The 18,898-nt window shown below is 42.4% G+C and overlaps 2 protein-coding genes across 5 annotated transcripts in view; one reads left to right on the top strand and one right to left on the bottom strand.

The window, feature by feature from the left end:
- Window positions 1-3,096, bottom strand: part of CENPF (centromere protein F) — a 34,735-nt gene extending 31,639 nt beyond the window's left edge. The window contains exons 1-3 of one of the 2 annotated variants that reach the window (XM_015857333.3): window positions 3,069-3,096; window positions 2,444-2,647; window positions 892-1,088 (exon numbers count right to left, since the gene is read on the bottom strand). In XM_015857333.3, coding sequence (XP_015712819.2) covers window positions 892-1,088; window positions 2,444-2,605 — 359 coding nt within the window. In that variant the 5' untranslated portion in view covers window positions 2,606-2,647; window positions 3,069-3,096. Of the gene's footprint in view, window positions 1-891; window positions 1,089-2,443; window positions 2,648-3,019 lie in introns of both variants that reach the window. The other variant, XM_015857332.3, reaches the window with a different exon arrangement.
- Window positions 3,097-12,439: 9,343 nt separating this feature from the next.
- Window positions 12,440-18,898, top strand: part of PTPN14 (protein tyrosine phosphatase non-receptor type 14) — a 91,732-nt gene continuing 85,273 nt past the window's right edge. For 2 of the 3 annotated variants that reach the window (XM_015857322.3, XM_085542924.1), the window contains exon 1: window positions 12,440-12,579. The gene's annotated coding sequence lies outside the window, so the exon portion shown is untranslated. Of the gene's footprint in view, window positions 12,580-12,612; window positions 12,825-18,898 lie in introns of those variants that run through there. The other variant, XM_015857324.3, reaches the window with a different exon arrangement.

Genomic DNA, 18,898 nt, shown 5'->3' with positions numbered 1-18,898 from the left:
GTTGGAGTTCAAGAAACATTTGTACAACACTATCAGACACAGGATTTGCATTCTGAGTGGTCCTACATAAAGACCTACATAAAGTTGGAATTAATCTTTGAGGGACCCTTCAGCTCAGGATGTTCTGTGATTCTTTCTAGACAACATACTCACATAAGCCCTGTGCCATAAATGTGATAACATTTACATGTTGAAGTGTTTTTCCATCAACTTCACTGTAACACAGAGGACAAAGCAATAACAAAAACAATTATCTGGAACCACAGCTACAAAAGAGTACAGTTGGATAGGGTACCTATCCCAGTACAAAGGTGGTAGTTGTTGTTATAGTGAAAACATGTTTCTGCAGAGCGGAGACTTCTAACTCTCCCACAAACCTCTATTTTAGTAGATAACACAGCAGGAACCACTTCTTTATTTCATTAACTGGATGTTGTTATTTGGTCACAGCTTTTAGAAGTTCCTTCTTCCACTCCAAGAAATGCCCACCCCTTCTTCCTGCTGTCATAATTTTAAGTAGACTTGATCTTAAGTTACCCATGCACTTCTGTTACAACTCCAAGCCCTTTGCAAAGTATACTTTTGCCAAGTAACTCAGCTGTACTCTTTTTGCTAATGCAGATGTTACCTTTCCTCATAAGAAGGTGGCAGAATTAACCCCAAACTGGGGGCAAACAATGGGTAATCACTGCTTCAAGCTGCACACAGATCAACATAACAGCTCACATAGGCATATGTAAAAACAGGATGAAGTATTGTAATTCTTGTCACAGGATTTGAACATGTAAGATGAAGACAAACTGAAAGACCAAAAAAGCTACATGAAAAGAGGAAAACGGGAGAAAATAACTGACTGTAAGTTAGGAAAAAACAAAGAAGTTCTCACTCTACCTTTTCAGTTCTTGTTCCAATCTTTCAATTTCTTTTTTGCTAGAACTCAGCTGCCCAGACAGAATGTTGACTTGAGATTCTTTTACTTGAAGATCATGTGAATTTTTCTGCTTTGCTTTGTCAAGACTATCACACAATTCCATCAGGCTCTGGTTCTCTCTCTTTAGAATTGCAGTTTCGTTTTTTTCATTTTCAACCTAGTTGGAATAAAGAACATTTCAAAATGCTTAACAACTTATCTACGCATCTTGACTTAAAATAATTGCAGTTCACACACTTATTTTCTTCCCTATGTTTCCAAACCCTATCAGCTCTGAAAACATCAGATCAAAAACAGCTTTCAAAACATCCTGGGGTTTAAACAAAAGCACAGTTCTTAGAATTCAACTCAGCCACATTAATACCCAATTTACTGACTAGACATTATCACATCAAAAACTCATTAGCTCTTAAACAGTGGTCTACAACAGCTTGCAGACTTCAGCGATTGTCTCATTTCTCTTTCCATCCTCTAAGCCTTAGCAATCAGAATACTCTTACTAACTAAAGGAAAATTGTGTTCTCATTTTAAAGGGTTGAAGGTTTGTGTCAGAAATAAGGCCTAACAGCAGAGATTTCCTTCTCCTCTCCTCCAGCCTCTGAGTCAAACTACAGCCACCTGCTGCTCAGCAGTAACTACCAGGAAGAAGGACACCAGAACTCCTCTCACCTTTGCCTCCATCTGAAAAGTATTTGCTGCTGCTTCTGAGTAAGATTTAAAACACATTTATTTGAATATACCCATTCTTTTCAGTATTTCCCCCTCCCCACCTCCCATTTAGAGAGCACAGAAGTTCAGACCCTACTAGGAAACACACAGGAAGGGAAAAAAATAACAATAACCTAGGAAAACTAAGCTTGAGTTTTGCTAGAAAATTGTATCAGCCAAACAGGAATAAAAGACAAACTTTTGCAACTGTATCTAACTTGTATTCTAATGTTGCAAGGCAGAATTCAGGTTATGAGGGTTGCCAGCTTCTTGGCTAGAGGGCTGACAAGGTAAAGCCAGAGAAGAAAAAATCCCAGCCCTAAAGCAAAAGAAAGAAAGAAAGAAAGAAATCCCCAAACACAGATATTTAAGTAGAAATCTGAGATGCATGTAAATTAAAGCAACAAAATGGACAAGTAAGCACACAGACAATATGAAACAGAGGCCATCAGTTGTGCTGTTCTCATGTAAGAGGCCTAGATTCTTAACAGGCATAATAAGGTAACATTTTCTTAAACATAAAGCCTGGGGAAAAGCCTCACAGTAAGCACACATTTAGAGATGGACAACCATTCCAAATACTGACAGGAGGCATAAATGCAATCAAAACTTGATAAAGAGCAGGATACGACAAACAGCTAAGAGAAAGCAATAAAGAGAAGCAGCTTATATTTCCATGGTACCTTCCAGTCAGTCAGTATGAAGAACAGAAAATCAATCATCTAACAACAATCAGATAACAAAGCTTCACACAGTTACTTGCAGAATGGCACTTTAGGGAAGTTAGCACAGTACCCACATTACCTTCTGTTTCTGCTTTTGCAAAGCTGCCTCCAGAGAGTCTAACTGGAACTGCCTTTGCTGACGTTCTTTTTTCAGCTTGTCTACCTGACTCTCCAGCTCGTGGATCTTCTGCAGGACTCGGGGGGCCAGGCCTTCTTTCCACTCCTCCACAACCCAGCTCATGCTGACCGGGCTTTTCCTCTACAAAACAAGTGGTAACAATGCCTGAAAAACAAAGGCAACTACAATTAGACTTAAAGAGGAGGATTATTTGACTCTCGCATGTTTACTTTTTCAGTACATCTACTTTTTAACACAGCAGTGGTTACAGTGAAGTATTTTACAACCTTGCAAGCCTCCTGAGCAAGCTGCCAGCTTCTAACATTAGGTCTTATTCTAACACGTTTCTGTTCAGTTAAGAGAAGATTCAAAAGCCATTCGTGCAAAACAACAGTGCAATTTCAGCCTGCAGCTTTGCTTCACCCTCCACGCGTTCCGCAAAGCAACCCTGCAGAGCTCAGCGCTTCCAATCGCTCCGTTGCCGACAGACGCAGGGACAAACAGCTCAGCCCGACCCTCCTGCCCCCAACCCCTCACCGTCAATAGATCCTACGATGAACCACCGCCACCCGATCCCGCTGCTCACCGCCGTTATTCGAAGCAACCGCTGCACCGGCAGCCGTTGTGCACGCCCAGGCGGTGGCTCATCCGGAGAGCGCTGATTAGCCGCTGCTCCACGCCGGGTCCTCCCAGCCTGCAATGAGAGCGCAACGCCGGTCGGGTGGCTGCAGGGATTGGCTGCTTTGGCTGCGTTCAAACAACATCGGAGGTTGCTCGCTGCAGGGAGCATGTTTCTAAGAAGGGTCAGAACTGTTTCTGAGTTTCTGTTGATAATGAATTGAAAATGAGTTATTTCATACCTCGCAATTAAAGACATTAATTAATGATCGTGAAAGATTGAAGAGAGTACAGAAACCTGCCATTCTTTTGTATATCAACATTATTTTGCACAATAGACTCGTGAGAATTGTGTGTAAACAGAACTAAAAGTAAGACACAAAAATACTAGGAAATGTAATATTAAAGTATAAGACACTAAGACAAATGTTATGAACAAATAATAGCAAGTTATGAAGGGTGTTAACAGCCACCATTAGCTGGCCCATTACTTTTAATTATGTTTACTGCTCTCCATTAGCTCGAATTCTTCAAGTCTTTCTAAAGGTCTTTCTAATTCCTTAATTTGGAAGAGGGAGAGAACTACCTCAGCCTTGTGAAGTGGCTTTTCCTTATCCTTGGAATGTCTTACCAAATGTTAAGAATCACCTTCTGTTGCGTGCATTCCTTCCTATCATTTTGGTAAAGCTCCAAAATAATAAGTACAATACAACAAGCACTGAAGGTTAGACTTCTATTACCAGAAGTGTCCAGTGTCTATTACCAGCTTGTGTCAGAGCAGGTGAAGAAGCAAAAATGGAAATGAATGGTCTTCTGATGAGAAAATCCCAGCCTACTTGGACACTACAAGGAGCAGAAACCAGATAGACCTTTTCCCTCACCTTGCCAGATGTGGAATCTGTCAGGTAAAGCCTATTTCATATGTATATATATACATATATATGTATGTGTGTGTGTTTATGCATATACATACACATCAAAGAGCATCTGAAGAGGTGGAGCATTCTCCTCCACCCAGGCAGAGAAATGGGCCAGGCCCTCAGCATCTGACATGGTTGTAGCTTCCCAGCTCTCCTATCAGGCACTGAGGAGGTAAAAGCTCTGCCAGGCTGGAGGAGAAAGAGAAGAAAGCTGTATCGCTTCCTTTAGCCTCACTCAAACCCCACCCTGTGCTAAGAGACGATGTCTCTTGCCTCTGGAAAATGCAATTCTCTATCTCTGCCAGTGTGAGTAGGTAACTAAGAAGTTAGCAGTTTAGGTGTTAGCACTGGAAATACAAAGTTAAATCTGCACTAATACATCCCAGTGAGCTACTGTCGTAAAATACAGCGCTTGATTGCTCATAAACCCTTAGTTCCAAATGATCCTTCTCCATCTGATCATGTTTCTCCACAAAACCCACACCTTGTACAGTGATCACAGTGAATGTAAAAGCATCATTACGATGCATAGCCTCACACCTTACATTTTTAAGTATCCAGTCTTACGCTCTTAGAAAAGGTTGAACTGTCCTGCATATATATATATATATATATATATATATATATATATACTTAGTTAATTAAGAAAATCAGAAACTAATGACATATCACAAATGACAAACCATAACTTTTTCCACAGAGGATACAGGGCATTTCTGTTGTAAGAACTACATTACTTACCTACTAAGAGAAACCATTACTGAAGTGCTCAAACTGACACCAGTGCGAGGGTCAACAGGATGGACGTATTAGCAGATAAAACACCCACAGCTGCCCTATTGTTTGGTGATCACATCACCTAGTGTGGCCTACTGAGCACCTGGTAGGTTTCCTTGTACTGAAAAGGTGGCTGAGGTTACCTGGCTTGTCTGAGGTGACACAGTGAATCATATGCAGGTGCTGGACAGGAACCCATGGGTGCGGCTCTGTGGAAGTTTAAAACACCTCAAGGCAACATTGCCACATTCATGTGTTCCCTCCTGATCCCCACCTGCACACTGCCACCTGCTTCCTTATGCCAGCTTTGGTGCTCAGCTCAACTGCCAGGAGGGATGGTTCAACTGACAAAGAATGCAACACCAGCCAAAGATTTTCCAGTAGCATAAGCCTTGCACACAGCTTGGGCTTCCAAACTGTTGCACTATGGGGTCAGTCAGGTAAGTACCTGATACATCTCAACAGACTAGGAATATTCAGGCTTAAGCAGGCAGGTGACACCAACTTAAATCAGTCGTAATATTATGCATCAAGACAGTATCTTCCCATGCTCTAATGCCTAACAGTTGCCTATCATAAATGACAGTAAGAATTTTTCCCATAGTAAATGCATTTGTACACTTCAGCCTTTGAATGTAAAGCTGCTGAACTGTAATAATAATAAAAAAACAATTAATGCAAACAACAGTAAAATTGTTTAGGAATATAAAGAAATAAAAATAAGGAGGGTTGTTTGTTTAACTCTTGTTAGTACATAGGAAGGGCAGAGGAACAGGAGAATGCAAACAAAAGGTGTTTATTATTTAAGTGTGCAGATGCTGTCTTGACCTGAAGAGCTGAGATGTACAGCTGTAGCAATGCAGTTACAGTAGCGAAAAGATATTTGTGCCTCTCTTCTTCCTGTTCTAAAACCATCCTGTGCAAGAGATGGTTAATGCAGCCATTAGCATAACACTTACAGAACTAATGTGCACATATGTAAAGAAAATGATAAATAATTATAGCAATTACATTATGATATGACACATCAAGTCTATATTGTCTGGGCCTTCTAATTACCAGCTTCTGAGATGTAAATAAAATTGGAATTCTTTTTTCTTTCTTGGTGGTGAATTCCCTCCCTTTATATTTCTGCTGCCTGCTAGAAATGGCAATACCAAGCATATCTTTCATACTCCAGGTATTTATACTAAAAATAAATTCATTGTACTATCAGATGGTGCAATATCTCGCAGACAGGGAGTAATCAGGTTTCAGCAGGCATTTGGTAAGACACGAGCCTGTTTCCTTTATGGCCTACTCTTCCGTGACTTTCATGGGTCCATAGATTGCATGTTCTTTTGCCACCATTTTTATTAGGATTAATGGTACATGAGTACACCTGCTCTAAGTATCATCCTGTTCAAATGAGAGAAAAGCAGTTAAGAAAAAAAGTACACTATGTATAAACTAAAAGCTACCTGCCTTTCGCAGCCATTTCTGCCTTCCATCTCCATCCCTGACTTTTTAAAGTGAGGCATGTAGAAAGTGCCTGCTGGCAACTACGTTACCTCTTTGGCTTGTTGCAACTCTCTAGAAAAGCTGTATCTTCTGTCAATCTTCAGTAATTTCCTCACTTTATCACCTTTAAATCTTTTACTTATTACTAACTTCTGTTTTCCTTAGAGGCTTTTGTCTGGATGATTGCCTTCAGAAATAAGAGTTATACTTCTTCGCTGACTTCTCTGTTCTTCCAAATTCTTGAGCATTTGTCATACCTATCCTTGCTGGATCTAATCTTCATTTGAATATCCCTTTGCCATGAAGTATCTAAACTAAAGCCTTGAGCATTTACTTTGCGTCTCTTTTGATTTCTATATGTTTATATTACAAATGTTACATAGAAACTTCATTTCTAACAGTTCTGTATAACTGCTACATTGTTATTATCTTAAATTCTGTACTGGCTTCCTATTTTGTACTTGTATAGCTGAAACCTTTTATCACTTGGTAATTAGGAACGTCACCCTGCACAGTTCTTGACAGACTAATCAAAGCATTCCTTAGCCTCTGCTTATTAAGATTCTCTCTAAAATCTTCCACTGTATTCCTGTTAAAAGGCTGACTAGATAAGGTAAAAGTATGTCTCTACCTTACACACATCTTAACCATCTTGACATTACTTCTGCCATATTTACAGGCAAATTTTAGGGTGAATGAAAACTCATTCAACTAATTGCAATGGGAAACCCATCTCAAAGAGTCACAGTTTATGACCATGAACTGAAATGATCCAATTGAATTTTATTTATTCTATGCAAGGAGAAGATGACTGCATTCTACATTGTAGTGACTTTGGTTACCATTTGATCTCCTCACTTAACTCCTCCCAATTTCAACAGTTCTATTTATATTTCTTATAGCGTTTTTGTATTAATACTTTCCAGGGAAATATTTGCATGTGTTTTAAAACCTTCTAAGGTGCATGAAATAGTAGCATACAAAATAATACTTACACACTCTCAACATTCCAAATTTATTAATAGGAAACTTGTTCTGAGTGAATTTGGACTCAAAGTAAAATGAGAATCAGGACTCTGTTAGAAACAATACAGATGTTTCAAAAAGGTGAGGCCCATACAGCTAAAACTTTGGTCTTTCACAGTGCCCTTCAAGGTTGATTTTAGAAAGTCTTTAAATGTTAAGTTTTACAAAGCTCTCCTATTCAAGCATGGTGTTGTGCTGAAACATCAACAGCTCAATTCAGGTTACACAAGTTTGTGACAGTGTCCAACACAGACTTCATATAATGACATAAACTCCTTGCTTTCTCAAGAAACAGTTTATCTTGGAGTGGCATTTAGATGTTTTCAAACCTGGATGCTCACAATCTGATGTCTAAATCCATGCCAACACACATAAGGATTATGACTATCAGAAGTGAGCAGCAGCTAAAATATCTACAAATCAGTTGTGTGCTGCTAGGTGTGCCATGTGTCCCATGGATTTATGGAAAAACTGAAGCACAAGATATGCTTGTGCTAAGCTGCATTGACAAATTGGATCCTGAAGCCACAGGCTGACAATTTTTGATTGTCAAGTTGCTTTTATTTATACCTGCAATGTAGACTTATTATGCTGCCATTCATCCAGGTGTTATATGCACACATGGACTGTGTTACATAATGGGGCAGGAATGTATGTATTTAGGTTTATAATCATAATCTTAGATTAGTTAATTTAACTTCTACTGAAAGCTAGTGATTTTCCCCCCAGCAGACTGCTGTGTCTCAGAAATCTGAAGATCCAATGACTACTGTAAATGATACATTTACAAGTAACCAAACTGTTAATCTATGAAAATGGAAAAACATTACTCATTCTGTCCTGAACATTACACTGTTTTAGCTTGGAGTGCAGTTACAGATGCATAGAGAAATATATCACTAGTGTTGATTCCATTGGCAGTGCTTATAATCATGAAATCTAAAGTTCATTATTTTACTCGCAAATGTTAAAATGTTTTTCATTTAGCAGCTCTTACTGCAGAGCTAAAATGAGGCACAGGTATTCAGTAAGTCCTCAGGCAGACTATAAGCAAACTAGAATATTCAACAAGCATAGTTTATTTGCACAGATAATCAACGAAGGCTTTTTCTGGTCTGCAAAACTGGGTGCTGGCTTGCCTGTGATAAGCTGTAGAGTACTACAACATGTTAGCTCATGCTTGGTGGCAACAGGTTTGTTTTCCAAGATTGTGTAATCCAAATTCCTTTCCTAAGAGATGACTTTGAGAAGCACCATTAATTGGAATAATTAATGAGAGCACAGAATACTAGAGAAGTAAACTTTTTTTTTTTTTTTTTTTTTTTTTTGCTTGTGGTAAGCTTCAAAGATTGAAAGTATCAATTTAACAAGAATGAATATGATTTTAGGAGAAGGAATTTACATTAGCACACTAAGTTTCTGCTTCTATTACAATCAGGTCAGTGTACCCAGCTGTAGCACATGACAGGGATTTTAGGAACACAGTTAGGGTCACATTTACAATACAAATCGGGAATGTGTTGCAACTGCATTCTTTGATTGTAATGTAGATGACGGTAAGGCTAATTAAACATCATCTACCATTCACAGGAGAAACCACCAGCTGTTGCTTAAGCACAGCTTAAAAACATTTTTATACAAAACAGGTTATGACATGGTTTCACCAACCAACAAGGACTGAGATTTTTCCATGTTATAACAAGACCCAGGAATTGCTTGAGCCTCGGTTTAAACACATTCAAAATATGTTTAATACAGGTCTTGCTCTCAAGGTGCTAAGATACTTAAAAATTAATTGCACATGACTCTTCAGATAACATTGACATAAACGTTTACTGAATTTTGACCCTGATAAAATCAATTTTCTTCTGCTGATAGTTAAACGTTTGGTTAAGCTGAATGGCGTTGGGCTAAAACATATCACAAGGGTTTTGAGACAACATCCAAGCCTGTCTCATCTATTATTTGGACTTACTTTTTCTTTTAAATAATGTACATGTCCTATACACTGCCTTTCATCTGCAAATCAAAATGCACCTTCTTGAGATCACTATCACTATGTCAATTTTCAGAGAAGAAAACTAAGGTACAGGGATGTGCTGTTACATGCCCCAGATCACACAGAAGACTAGTAGCTAAGGCATAGACCTCTGTCAGTAATTTTTCCCATGTACTCTACTGTTCCATGGAACATCTTAGTATAAGAACCCTGATGAAGTTGTAGAAGGAACTGATAGTTAAGATATGTCAGATATACCAAAGCTGAGATAATATTTTGGAAGTAAATTCCATAGATTATTATACTAAGTCAACAACGTTATTTAGGATTGTCACCTTTTCAGCCAAATAAAATAAAATAAAATAAAATAAAATAAAATAATAAAATAAAATGCTGTAACATGATTCTCAGTGGCACAGAAAGATAATATGTAGCCCAGGCTACGTGTTACTGATAGAGGATTAACCCATCAGTTTTCTGGGCAAATTTCAACCAGCATAGAGTTTTGTATCATGTTAACATGAAACTTTTAGAACACCTAAATCTGTTTCAGTATTTTATGAAATCACCCTCCAAGAAGTAGTAAGAACTCTGTTTTAATCCCAGAGTCATGCACTCCTAGCAGCTCTTGGGGTAACAAAGCTGTATGTAAAGATTCAAGGTTTCAACAGTCTTAGAAAGGAATAGTAGCACTTACAACAGAAATTTCCTTGTGGAAGACTCCTTGCAGCAACTGACTATAATCTCAATAAAGCTTTGTACTTCTAAAGCACCTCCTGCTACAGTCACTGAGAGTATAGTATAATATAGACATTGCATTAAGTAATCTCATGAGAAAAAGTGGTAATCTTCACCATTCCTGGTCTCAGAATCTTCTCTTCGTTATTCTAGGGAATCATGCTGCAGGTAGGCAATGCATAAAACCTCCCATCCAGAATTTGTGAACATGCTTGTGTTTCTTGCAACTTCATTTGCAATTAAGGTCACTGAATAAGTTTTCTTCAATTGCAGACCATGAAAGTAAAAGTGGCCAGCTGCTAAACCACAAACTCACGTTGAGACATAGCTGCAAAAGTCAATCCTTACCATCTTAAACACAAAGAATTTACGCCTCTCTCACTGTGCAGAGAACACGACAGGAATCTAACAAGTTCAGTCTGAGTTCTGGTGCACGATGCTTTCTCATGCAGCTTTCCACTCGGGAGGGGGAAGCTGTTTACTGGCATAAAATTGAACTGTGTAACTTCAGAGCATAGCAGATCTGAGTTTCATCTTATCATCTGACACCTGATGGTGCTTCCAGATTGCTACTGAAAGCTCTGTATCTATATGTGGTCTAATCTAGTTCAAGTAACAATCTTAAATGGTGTCACTTCTTAATGCCTCAGTGTAGCCCAATGTAAAATGGGGATAATTACTCACTTCATTAAGGTCTGCACTTATAAAACACTTGAAAGTCTTAGATGAAAAGGACTCGCCTTGCAAAATGTAATTATACTAATATTATGCCAGAGGTAAGGCATGGGCCCACGATTCAATACACAGTATTTAAATACAATTACTTATCTATCAAAATCAAGAATCCACACTATTTCTCTCTCACTCAGCTCTTGATCCTCTTATCATTATTAATCCGATTAATACCGACTCCATTGAATCTATTCACATACTCCTTCAGTAAAATGTACAAGCAGCAAAAACATTCAGCAACTAAAAAATAGTTTCAATCCTCAGTTTGTACTATTTTTTTCATAGCTTTCCAGTTTGTAGAAGTCCTGTTGTCACAGTTTTAGACAGACACCTCCACCTGAGGTTTACACAGGTGTCCTACTAGTATTTAGATATACTTATGGGAATGTGGGTAACATTGCAATATAATGCAAAAGGAATTGCAAACTGACCATCAGCTATGACAAGCAAGGAGGCCTCATGTCATTACTAACTGACCAATCTTAGGTGTTGTGGCCTGGTGCTATCTGGCCGAAGCAATGATGGTGCTCCTTGCTTCCTACAACCTGCTGCACTCTGCCCCTTCTCCTTGCAATAGGTATGGGAAGGGCTTTCCCACAGCTGCCTAACACTAGGCATCCTGAATGCTTCATGCAGTTTGAAAGGGCTGACAATAGCAGGACACGGGGAAATGGTTTTAAGTTAAAAGAGGGAAGATTTGGGTTGGATGTTAGGGGGAAGTTCTTCACTAGGAGAGTGGTCAGGCCCTGGAACAGGCTGCCCAGGGAGGTTGTGGATGCCCCGTCCTTGGAGGTGTTCAAGACCAGGTTGGACGGGGCCCTGGGCAACCTGATCTAGTAAAGGTGTATGTTTGGTGGCCCTGCCAGTCAGGGGGGTTGGAACTACATGATCCTTGAGGTCCCTTCCAACCCGGGTCATTCTGTGATTCTGTGATTCTGTGTGAGTTACACGAGGAAGGCAGAGGAAAGCGCAGGAGTTTCCCGGCCCACTCCCGCCCAGCCTCCTCCGGCCCCACGTCGCTCCGAAGGTGCTCGCTCCGAGCCGTGCCGTTCTTCGCCCCCACCCCAGCCTCGGCCTCGCCCCTGCTGGGGCCCCGCCGCCGCGGGCCGGGACACGTGCGCGGAGGCCGCGGCCGGGCCGTCCCCTCTTCGCCACGCGCGGAGGGAGGCGGGGAAGGGGCGGGCAGGCGCTGCGGATCTGCCCCAAACTTGGCAGCGCCGCTCTCCTTGCGAAGGCTGCTGCCGGCGGCCGCCCCCATTGGCAGTAGCCTGCGCCCTCCTCTTCCTCCCTCCTCTTCCCTTCTCCTCCTCTGGGTGGGTTTCTGCCCTCCTCTTTCGTTAGGGCGGGGGGAAAAAAAATATTTTTTTAAAAGAATTAAAAGAAAAAAAGAATTAAAAAAGAAAAGAAATCCCAAGTCGCGTCCCGACGTCTCCGGGCCCCGCGGCCGCAGCGGCCGCCCCACATTCCTGGCATTCCTGGGCCGTGACTCCCCGCGCCGCCCCGGCCCCAGCCCGGCCCCGGCCCCGCCGCCTCCTGCTCGCTCGCTCGCCCCCACGGGCCCGCAGTCCCCTCCCTCTCTCCCTCCTGCCCGCAGCCCTCGGGCGACGGCAGCAGCTCCGGGCGTCCCGGCCCCCCGCGCCGCCGCCGGCGGCCCCAGCTGCGCCCACCCCGCCGAAGTTGCTCGCCGTGGCCGGGCCGGGGCGGCGGGAGCGGGTCTCCCCGCAGGGAGGAAGGCGGCCGCCTTCCGGGCCGGGATAGCGCACGAAGCCGGAGTCGCCGCCCAGCAGGTAAGGAGCCGCCGCCGAGTTGGCCGCACTTGGGTCCCGCCGCTTTCCGAGCCGTCCCGGGAGCGCGTTCCGCTCCGTGCTCCGTGTTCGTCGCTCGTTGCGCGCTGCTCTTGCGGCTCCTCGCCTGTTCGTAACCGACGAAAATAGCTCAGCTCGGGCAGGGAGTGCCAGGCGGCCAGCTGCCATCAGCGGGCTCGGACAGCCCGGCCGGCAAAGGGCTACGATCTGCGGGACACGCGGCGCTGGTGGGTGCTCGCGGATCCTCGGGTTCTATCGCCGTGCCCGCTGCTCTCTCCGACCCGGTGCCTTCGCCTTTGTTACTGCTGCACCGAGCTGTGCCTGGGCGGGGGGCAGTGGCACAGCGGCGGTGCCCGGGAGGGCTCCGGGCTCGCTTTACGGAACGCGTTTGGGATGGGCTTACATAATGTACGTGTGGCGTGTTGACTGACCGTGTGCTGCCGTCTTCCTATCGAGAGGGTTTTATCTGTGATTTGCATCACGTTACCACATGCTTCTATCGTGAGCATCTCTTCGGTTGTTGGTAACTTTACCGAGGTGGCAGCAAACAGAGGTCAGTAGAAGCTCTGATTCAACGTGCTGCCGGCCCAGAAAGTTTTCTGGGATTTCTGGCATGTGGCCTGAAACCATAGCTGAAAGAAATCGTTCTGCCAGAAGCCGCTTCTCTCTTTTCCTTGGAGCTCTTAACCACTGCTGGCTCCGGCTATTCCAGAAACACTGTTACATGCTGAAGTTCCTTGGAGCCGGGGGAATCTGCCTGCAAAATGGCTCCCCCCACCCCCAAGTGCCACCTGCGGCTTCTCCATCGTGGGGAAGGCACTTTGGGGGCCACTTGTCGGGCTGTGATGTTCAGTCTGCGGGTATCACACATCCCTCACTCTCCGGAAGGTCAGTGACTGGCAGGCAGCGCTCTTTATGCGGTGTAACATTCGGCGTGTTGGTATCAAAGCAGTGCAAATAAGCTGTAGGCCCTGCTCTGTTGCTGACAGCACTTCTCTGAACTTTTTGTTCAGAGGCTGTTCAGCTTTTCAGGGAGGCTGTGCCAGAGCTGCTCGCAGGCAGAGGGCACTTGTGTGTATGCAATGGGTGGCAGTAGGAGCACTGGGAGCGCTGCCTGCGTGGCCTCATCAGCAGGAAGGTGCTCCCTGGGCCTGTGGCCATCTGGTCCTCTATGGTACCTGTGTGCGCTGGGCTTGAGGGCATGGCTGTGGAGTTGCCATGGTGTAGGCTGGGGCTGCTCTCTAAGCTTCTCCATCTACACTGGTGAATGGTTTTAAGCAGGTCTGATAAACATTTTGGAGATAGCAGAAGAAATAGTTTTGGAGCAGAGTTGATTACCTGGTAATCAACCATGGTGCTTGCCTTGACCGCTCTCCTTGTCCATCCTGTCAGTCACTTAGCACAGTGTAAGAGGGGATTGGCTTCCTGCAAAGTAGATCTGTTCCCGTGCACTTAGCAGATCGCCTCGGCCTCCAGTGGCTCCTCCAGTCTTGAAGAAAGCATTTGATATATATATATATATATATATATATTTAAATATTTGCTTACGTACTTCTGCTAACTATGCTGTTTCTTTGTTCTAAGTCTGTTTGGTACCGCTGCAGCCTAAGGGGTTAGTCTTCACTTGTTTCTCCTCGTACTCGGTAAGGCTGTGTTTGATTCTGTGTTTCTGATGTTACTGCTGCTGATGTGCAGATCGTAGCAAGTTCTCAGTGGGTCACAAGTCTTAGTCCTTCAAAGACTCACCCATGTGCTTGAATTCATATTCCTGAATGCTGCTTTGGAAACTGTGGAATTTCTTTATTATTAATAGCTACAGACATGTACACAAGAACTAGGCTATAATGTTTAGTATGCAAAATATTTGTGCATGTGTATCCAGCTCAATTGTAAGAAGATTTTGATAAAGGCTAAACTTCTATGCTAAAAAGTCTCTTTGATGTCCAGGTCCACTGCAATTGCATAACACCTTGGCCTACTGCCCTCTGGAGCTCCAGAAGAGCAGATCTTGCTGACATGCGGTGGCACTGAAGTTGTTGCTCCCCGTATGAGGAATCCATGCTTGAGGTTCTCTGAAACTTTGTCTGAAAAAGCTCTGTTCCATCTCGGCATGTTTGCCCTCCTGTGCCTAATGCTGGAGCAAACTCATGGGGTGATTTTGGCTGCCTGTGTCTGTGCTTCTCTATGTGCCCAGAGCAAGCATCATTTGTCCACCCATGCTGCCCAGCTTCTGCACAGGGCTGCTGCACAGCCTTCTGGTTTGCAGCATGCTCTGAGTTTATAAGGTTACCTACAGATGTAGGAACGGGCCTTAAGGTAGAAGCTGTCACCGATCACTCTGCCCTTGTCCTCTGCCTTGGGCTGTGTGTGTGTGTGTGTGTGTGGGGGGGGGGGGGGGGGGGGGGGGGGGGGGGCGGTGAGGATGACACTGGAGTGTCAAAGGATTGAGTTGTGTGTTAAAGTGTCAGAAGGGTGGCATTAGGCCTCGGTAAGGTTATGGGAGTTATCCTGATTGGTCTTCATCTCTTTCAAGAAATAGTGTGATTCCAGTGGGTTCATATTATGCCTTTTACTTCTAGTTTGTGCACATTATTGTGGTTGAGTTACTTTCCTTTTGAATCAATGAGGATGATTTTCAATAAATTTGCTATTATTGTTTTGTTTGTTGACATATAGTAGAACGTTTTTTTTAAGCAAACTTTATGAATTCAAGGGTGGTTGTGTGTAAAGAAACAAAAGGAGTAGAAAAATTATAATTTCCTGATCTTCAGCTGTTAGTGCATACTATAATGAAATTCATCTTAGGGAGCTGATGGTCAATTGGAGGTGCTGTAACTATGTAGATGCAGTGGTTAACCTTCTGAGCTACACTGATTGGAATTTTTGGCTTTAGATACAGAGAAGAGTTTAAAAAGAAAAAGGCTTCAAGATTGCTCTTCAAAGTATTTCCCAAGGCCAGCTCTTATCAATGCTGGAAGTGTCCCCTGGAATTAAGGTCTCCAGACTGATGCAGTGCAAAATGTGTACATAAAAGGAACGTGCGTGCTTGTTTTAAAATGTGTTTTCCGCTGTCGTCGTTGTCATTGAAGTTAGTAAGCATTATATGTATTATAATCCACTATAGATGAACAACTTTTGGTTAAAATTTGAGACTACAAATTTGCCACTGATTAAGCATAAATTTAACTAGCTCTAAAAAGAGTTTCTAAACAGAGGATTTTTCTTGAGAGAGTCAGGTGTGTGAAATGTTGGATGGGGGTGATATCCTTGGGAGAATGCTGCCCTCCAGCCCACTGTGATGTTCTGTAGCATGGAGGCGTTGCTAATCAGAAGTTTAGATACTGACCTTTGTCCAGTGCCAGGCTTTTGGAAACTGCAGCCCTGCTTCCTAGTTCTCAAAGAATGCTCCTTTCCTGTTTATTTCACCAGTACCTTGCTGAAATGATGCCCTTTATGACTAAGAACCCTTTTTCTTTTCCTTTATTATTATTATTGTTTTATTTTATTTTATTTTTTTTTTGGTCTGTAAACCTTAAATTACCAGATGATGTAGAAACAACTCTGAAAAGAGGGTGGTGAATGTGTATGTTGGTGATCTAATAAACTAGGTGAATGATGCTGTGCCAAAATTTGCTAATGATGCAAAAGTATTTGGATTAGGCAAGGTTGAAGAAGACTGAGAAATTGTAAAGGGAATCCAAGAAAGCTGGGTAAAAGGGAAGCATAGCAGATGATGTCGATAAATTCAAGAATATGCATGTTGGAGGGAATAATCACGTTACTCGTTCATGTTACTGGACTGTAAGATAACTGTATTAAGGTAGGGAGGAAGAGTTCAGCAGTGTTTCGTTTGACCCTGTGTACCTTCTTAATGCTTAGCATCAGGCAGAAGAAAACAGCTGTGGTTGTTGTGAAATGCTGTGGTAGTAACACAACGGAGATTATTAAACATTCTCAAATTCTCAAATTCCCCTGGAATACTAAATTTGTGATCTCCTATCAAAGAAGAGAGACTGGAAAATACTTATATGTAGTTGAACTGAAAATGTTAGTGTAGTATCATTTCAGGGGGATCAATAAGAGGAGGCAGGATAATAATACACATACAAAATAATGATCGTCTCTTAGTAAATGCTGGTGCAGTACGCTGTCTAGATGTAGGGAGTAGTCTGTAAGGCAGCATGTATAATAGTGCCAGATCACTTTTTAAAAGTTATTTTTTAATGCAAATAATGATAATACTTGTTGTCAAAGGAGATCATACAAACCAGCAGCCTGCTAGGATGAAAAAGGAAACTGACTTGCTCATAGGGATGGAAGGAACGGTTCCAGCTATTAGCTGAAGGGATGCTAACCATGGTGCTCTAGGGCATAAATCAAGCACTATCTGACAGGGATTAAGAAATTTCCCTTAGGACAGATCATGCTACAAGTGTCTATTGTGATGCTTGTTATGTTTTCTTGAGGGGATGTAGGGCAAGCTGCTGTTAGAAGCAGGGCAGTGGCAGGTGATCTGTCCCACTGTAGCGCTTACTGTAACCCTCTGCAGTGGTTCTACTTCATGCAGGTGGAATTGAAATAGCGTGGTTTTTATATACACTCAGGCTTCACAGAAAGTTTATTTATTATGAATTGATTTTCTGACTTCCCTACTGAAAGGGTGAAAGTTACTTTGAAGATGGCGTTGCATTGCTTTTCTGAACTCAGAAAATGAAGTGAATGGAAATGCGTGTGTTTTCATGCAGGTACATCAAAGCGTTGCCTTTCTTTGGGACTTGCTTGAGTCAGAGCACTAGCCTTGGCTAAGCTGTCTGTGTAGGAGAAGCTCGAAGTTGCCAGCAGTTGCTTTAACTTGTGTTTGTGCAATTCTTTCAGCTTTTACAACTGAGAAAATAGTTTGCATTCCTTGGGTTTTTTAGATTAGCTCTTATCGTAGAACTCCCTCTTTTGAGAGGAGGCATTCACTACCTTGTAGATAAAATGCCTTTAGCTTTTTATTGATGATGATAATTAAGCTAGGCTTTTGGACTAGCCTGGGCAAAATCAGGGGGCTTTGCCAATCAGAGATTCAACTCGTAGGGGCCAGATCCTCTGTTTTACAGCTACGACTACATGATGTTTTTGTGGAGACCCCTTCTCTCAGCACTTTCATTTATTCTTTCAAAGCAAAACTGCATCCTGCTTGCAGTAGAAGCCCTGCAGTTCCTGCATGTGTGATATGCGGTGCTTATCTCAGGTCCTTTAAAGCTGAGACAATGTGTAAAGGAATTTCTACACAAAACTTTGGGCCTGTTGTTCTCCAAGGTGGAGGGAGAGAAGAAGAAAAAGTTAAATATCCAGTGTCCAATTTTATCACATGTTGAAATCAAGCATGTTTTCTGTTACCTTCAGTGGGAACAGAGCTTTAAACTTCTATCCCAAATACAGAAAATACAGATTTCTGAGAAAATCTGTCTCCTCTCTTAAAAGCTTTCTGAATGCTCAGCTTGAACAGAACTGCCACAGGAAGGAGAATCTTTGTGAGCTTTGAGGATGATGGGGGTTTATTTCAGAAGTCCTGGGAAGGAGGCACCTGAAATGATCAGAGCTATTTTATTTTCCACTTTCCTGTCTGGCACACTTTAAGGGAGTTGGAGCTACTAGATAGGATGAGTTTCTGTACCCATTCTTTTGTAAAAATTCAGTTTGTGTTCAAAAATTATTTAATTAATTTAGTGGGAAAGAAGTTGGCCGCTCACTTAAGATGAAGGCTAATGCAGTGTTTTGCTGGTAAACAGAAGTATTAGCAGAGCTTTAGAGCTCAGAATGGAGAGTAGGCAGGGCACGAGCTTCTGCTTGTGAGTAAAATGGCTCACGTAGACATATTTGAGTGTATGTCCTGTGATTCCACGCACTCTTGCCAAAACTGTGTTGTGGGAATCTGTGATAGCAGAGGAGGTTAAATCATAGTATTGATACTTGCATGCTGCTGCTTCCTGCTTTCGTGTATTTTTTTATGGAAACAGAAAAGCAGTGGCAGGGTCTTCTTGCAAGTTTGCTTCCACATGCCCACGTTTCCCTTAGTAGCTTGGTGCCCTGCAATGTATTTGTGTGTAGTTTGAGATCTTGTTCATAAAATAGAAAGAAAATATTGCAGGACAGGATTATTGAGGGAGATTAACGTTTACCAACCACAGATTAAGTGTGTTCATTGCTACTGACTTCACTTCCATTTTTTAAATAGAAATTAACTTACTCTCTGATGACTGGCAGATAAAAGCTACAATTTGAAACTCAGAGCTAACATTGTGTATTACATGTC

Source organism: Coturnix japonica, chromosome 3, assembly GCF_054131305.1.
Source record: "Coturnix japonica strain WE chromosome 3, WE-NBRP24, whole genome shotgun sequence".
Taxonomy (NCBI): domain Eukaryota; kingdom Metazoa; phylum Chordata; class Aves; order Galliformes; family Phasianidae; genus Coturnix; species Coturnix japonica.
Note: the sequence above shows the minus strand (reverse complement) of the source record. Positions and strands in the feature narration are given on the sequence as shown.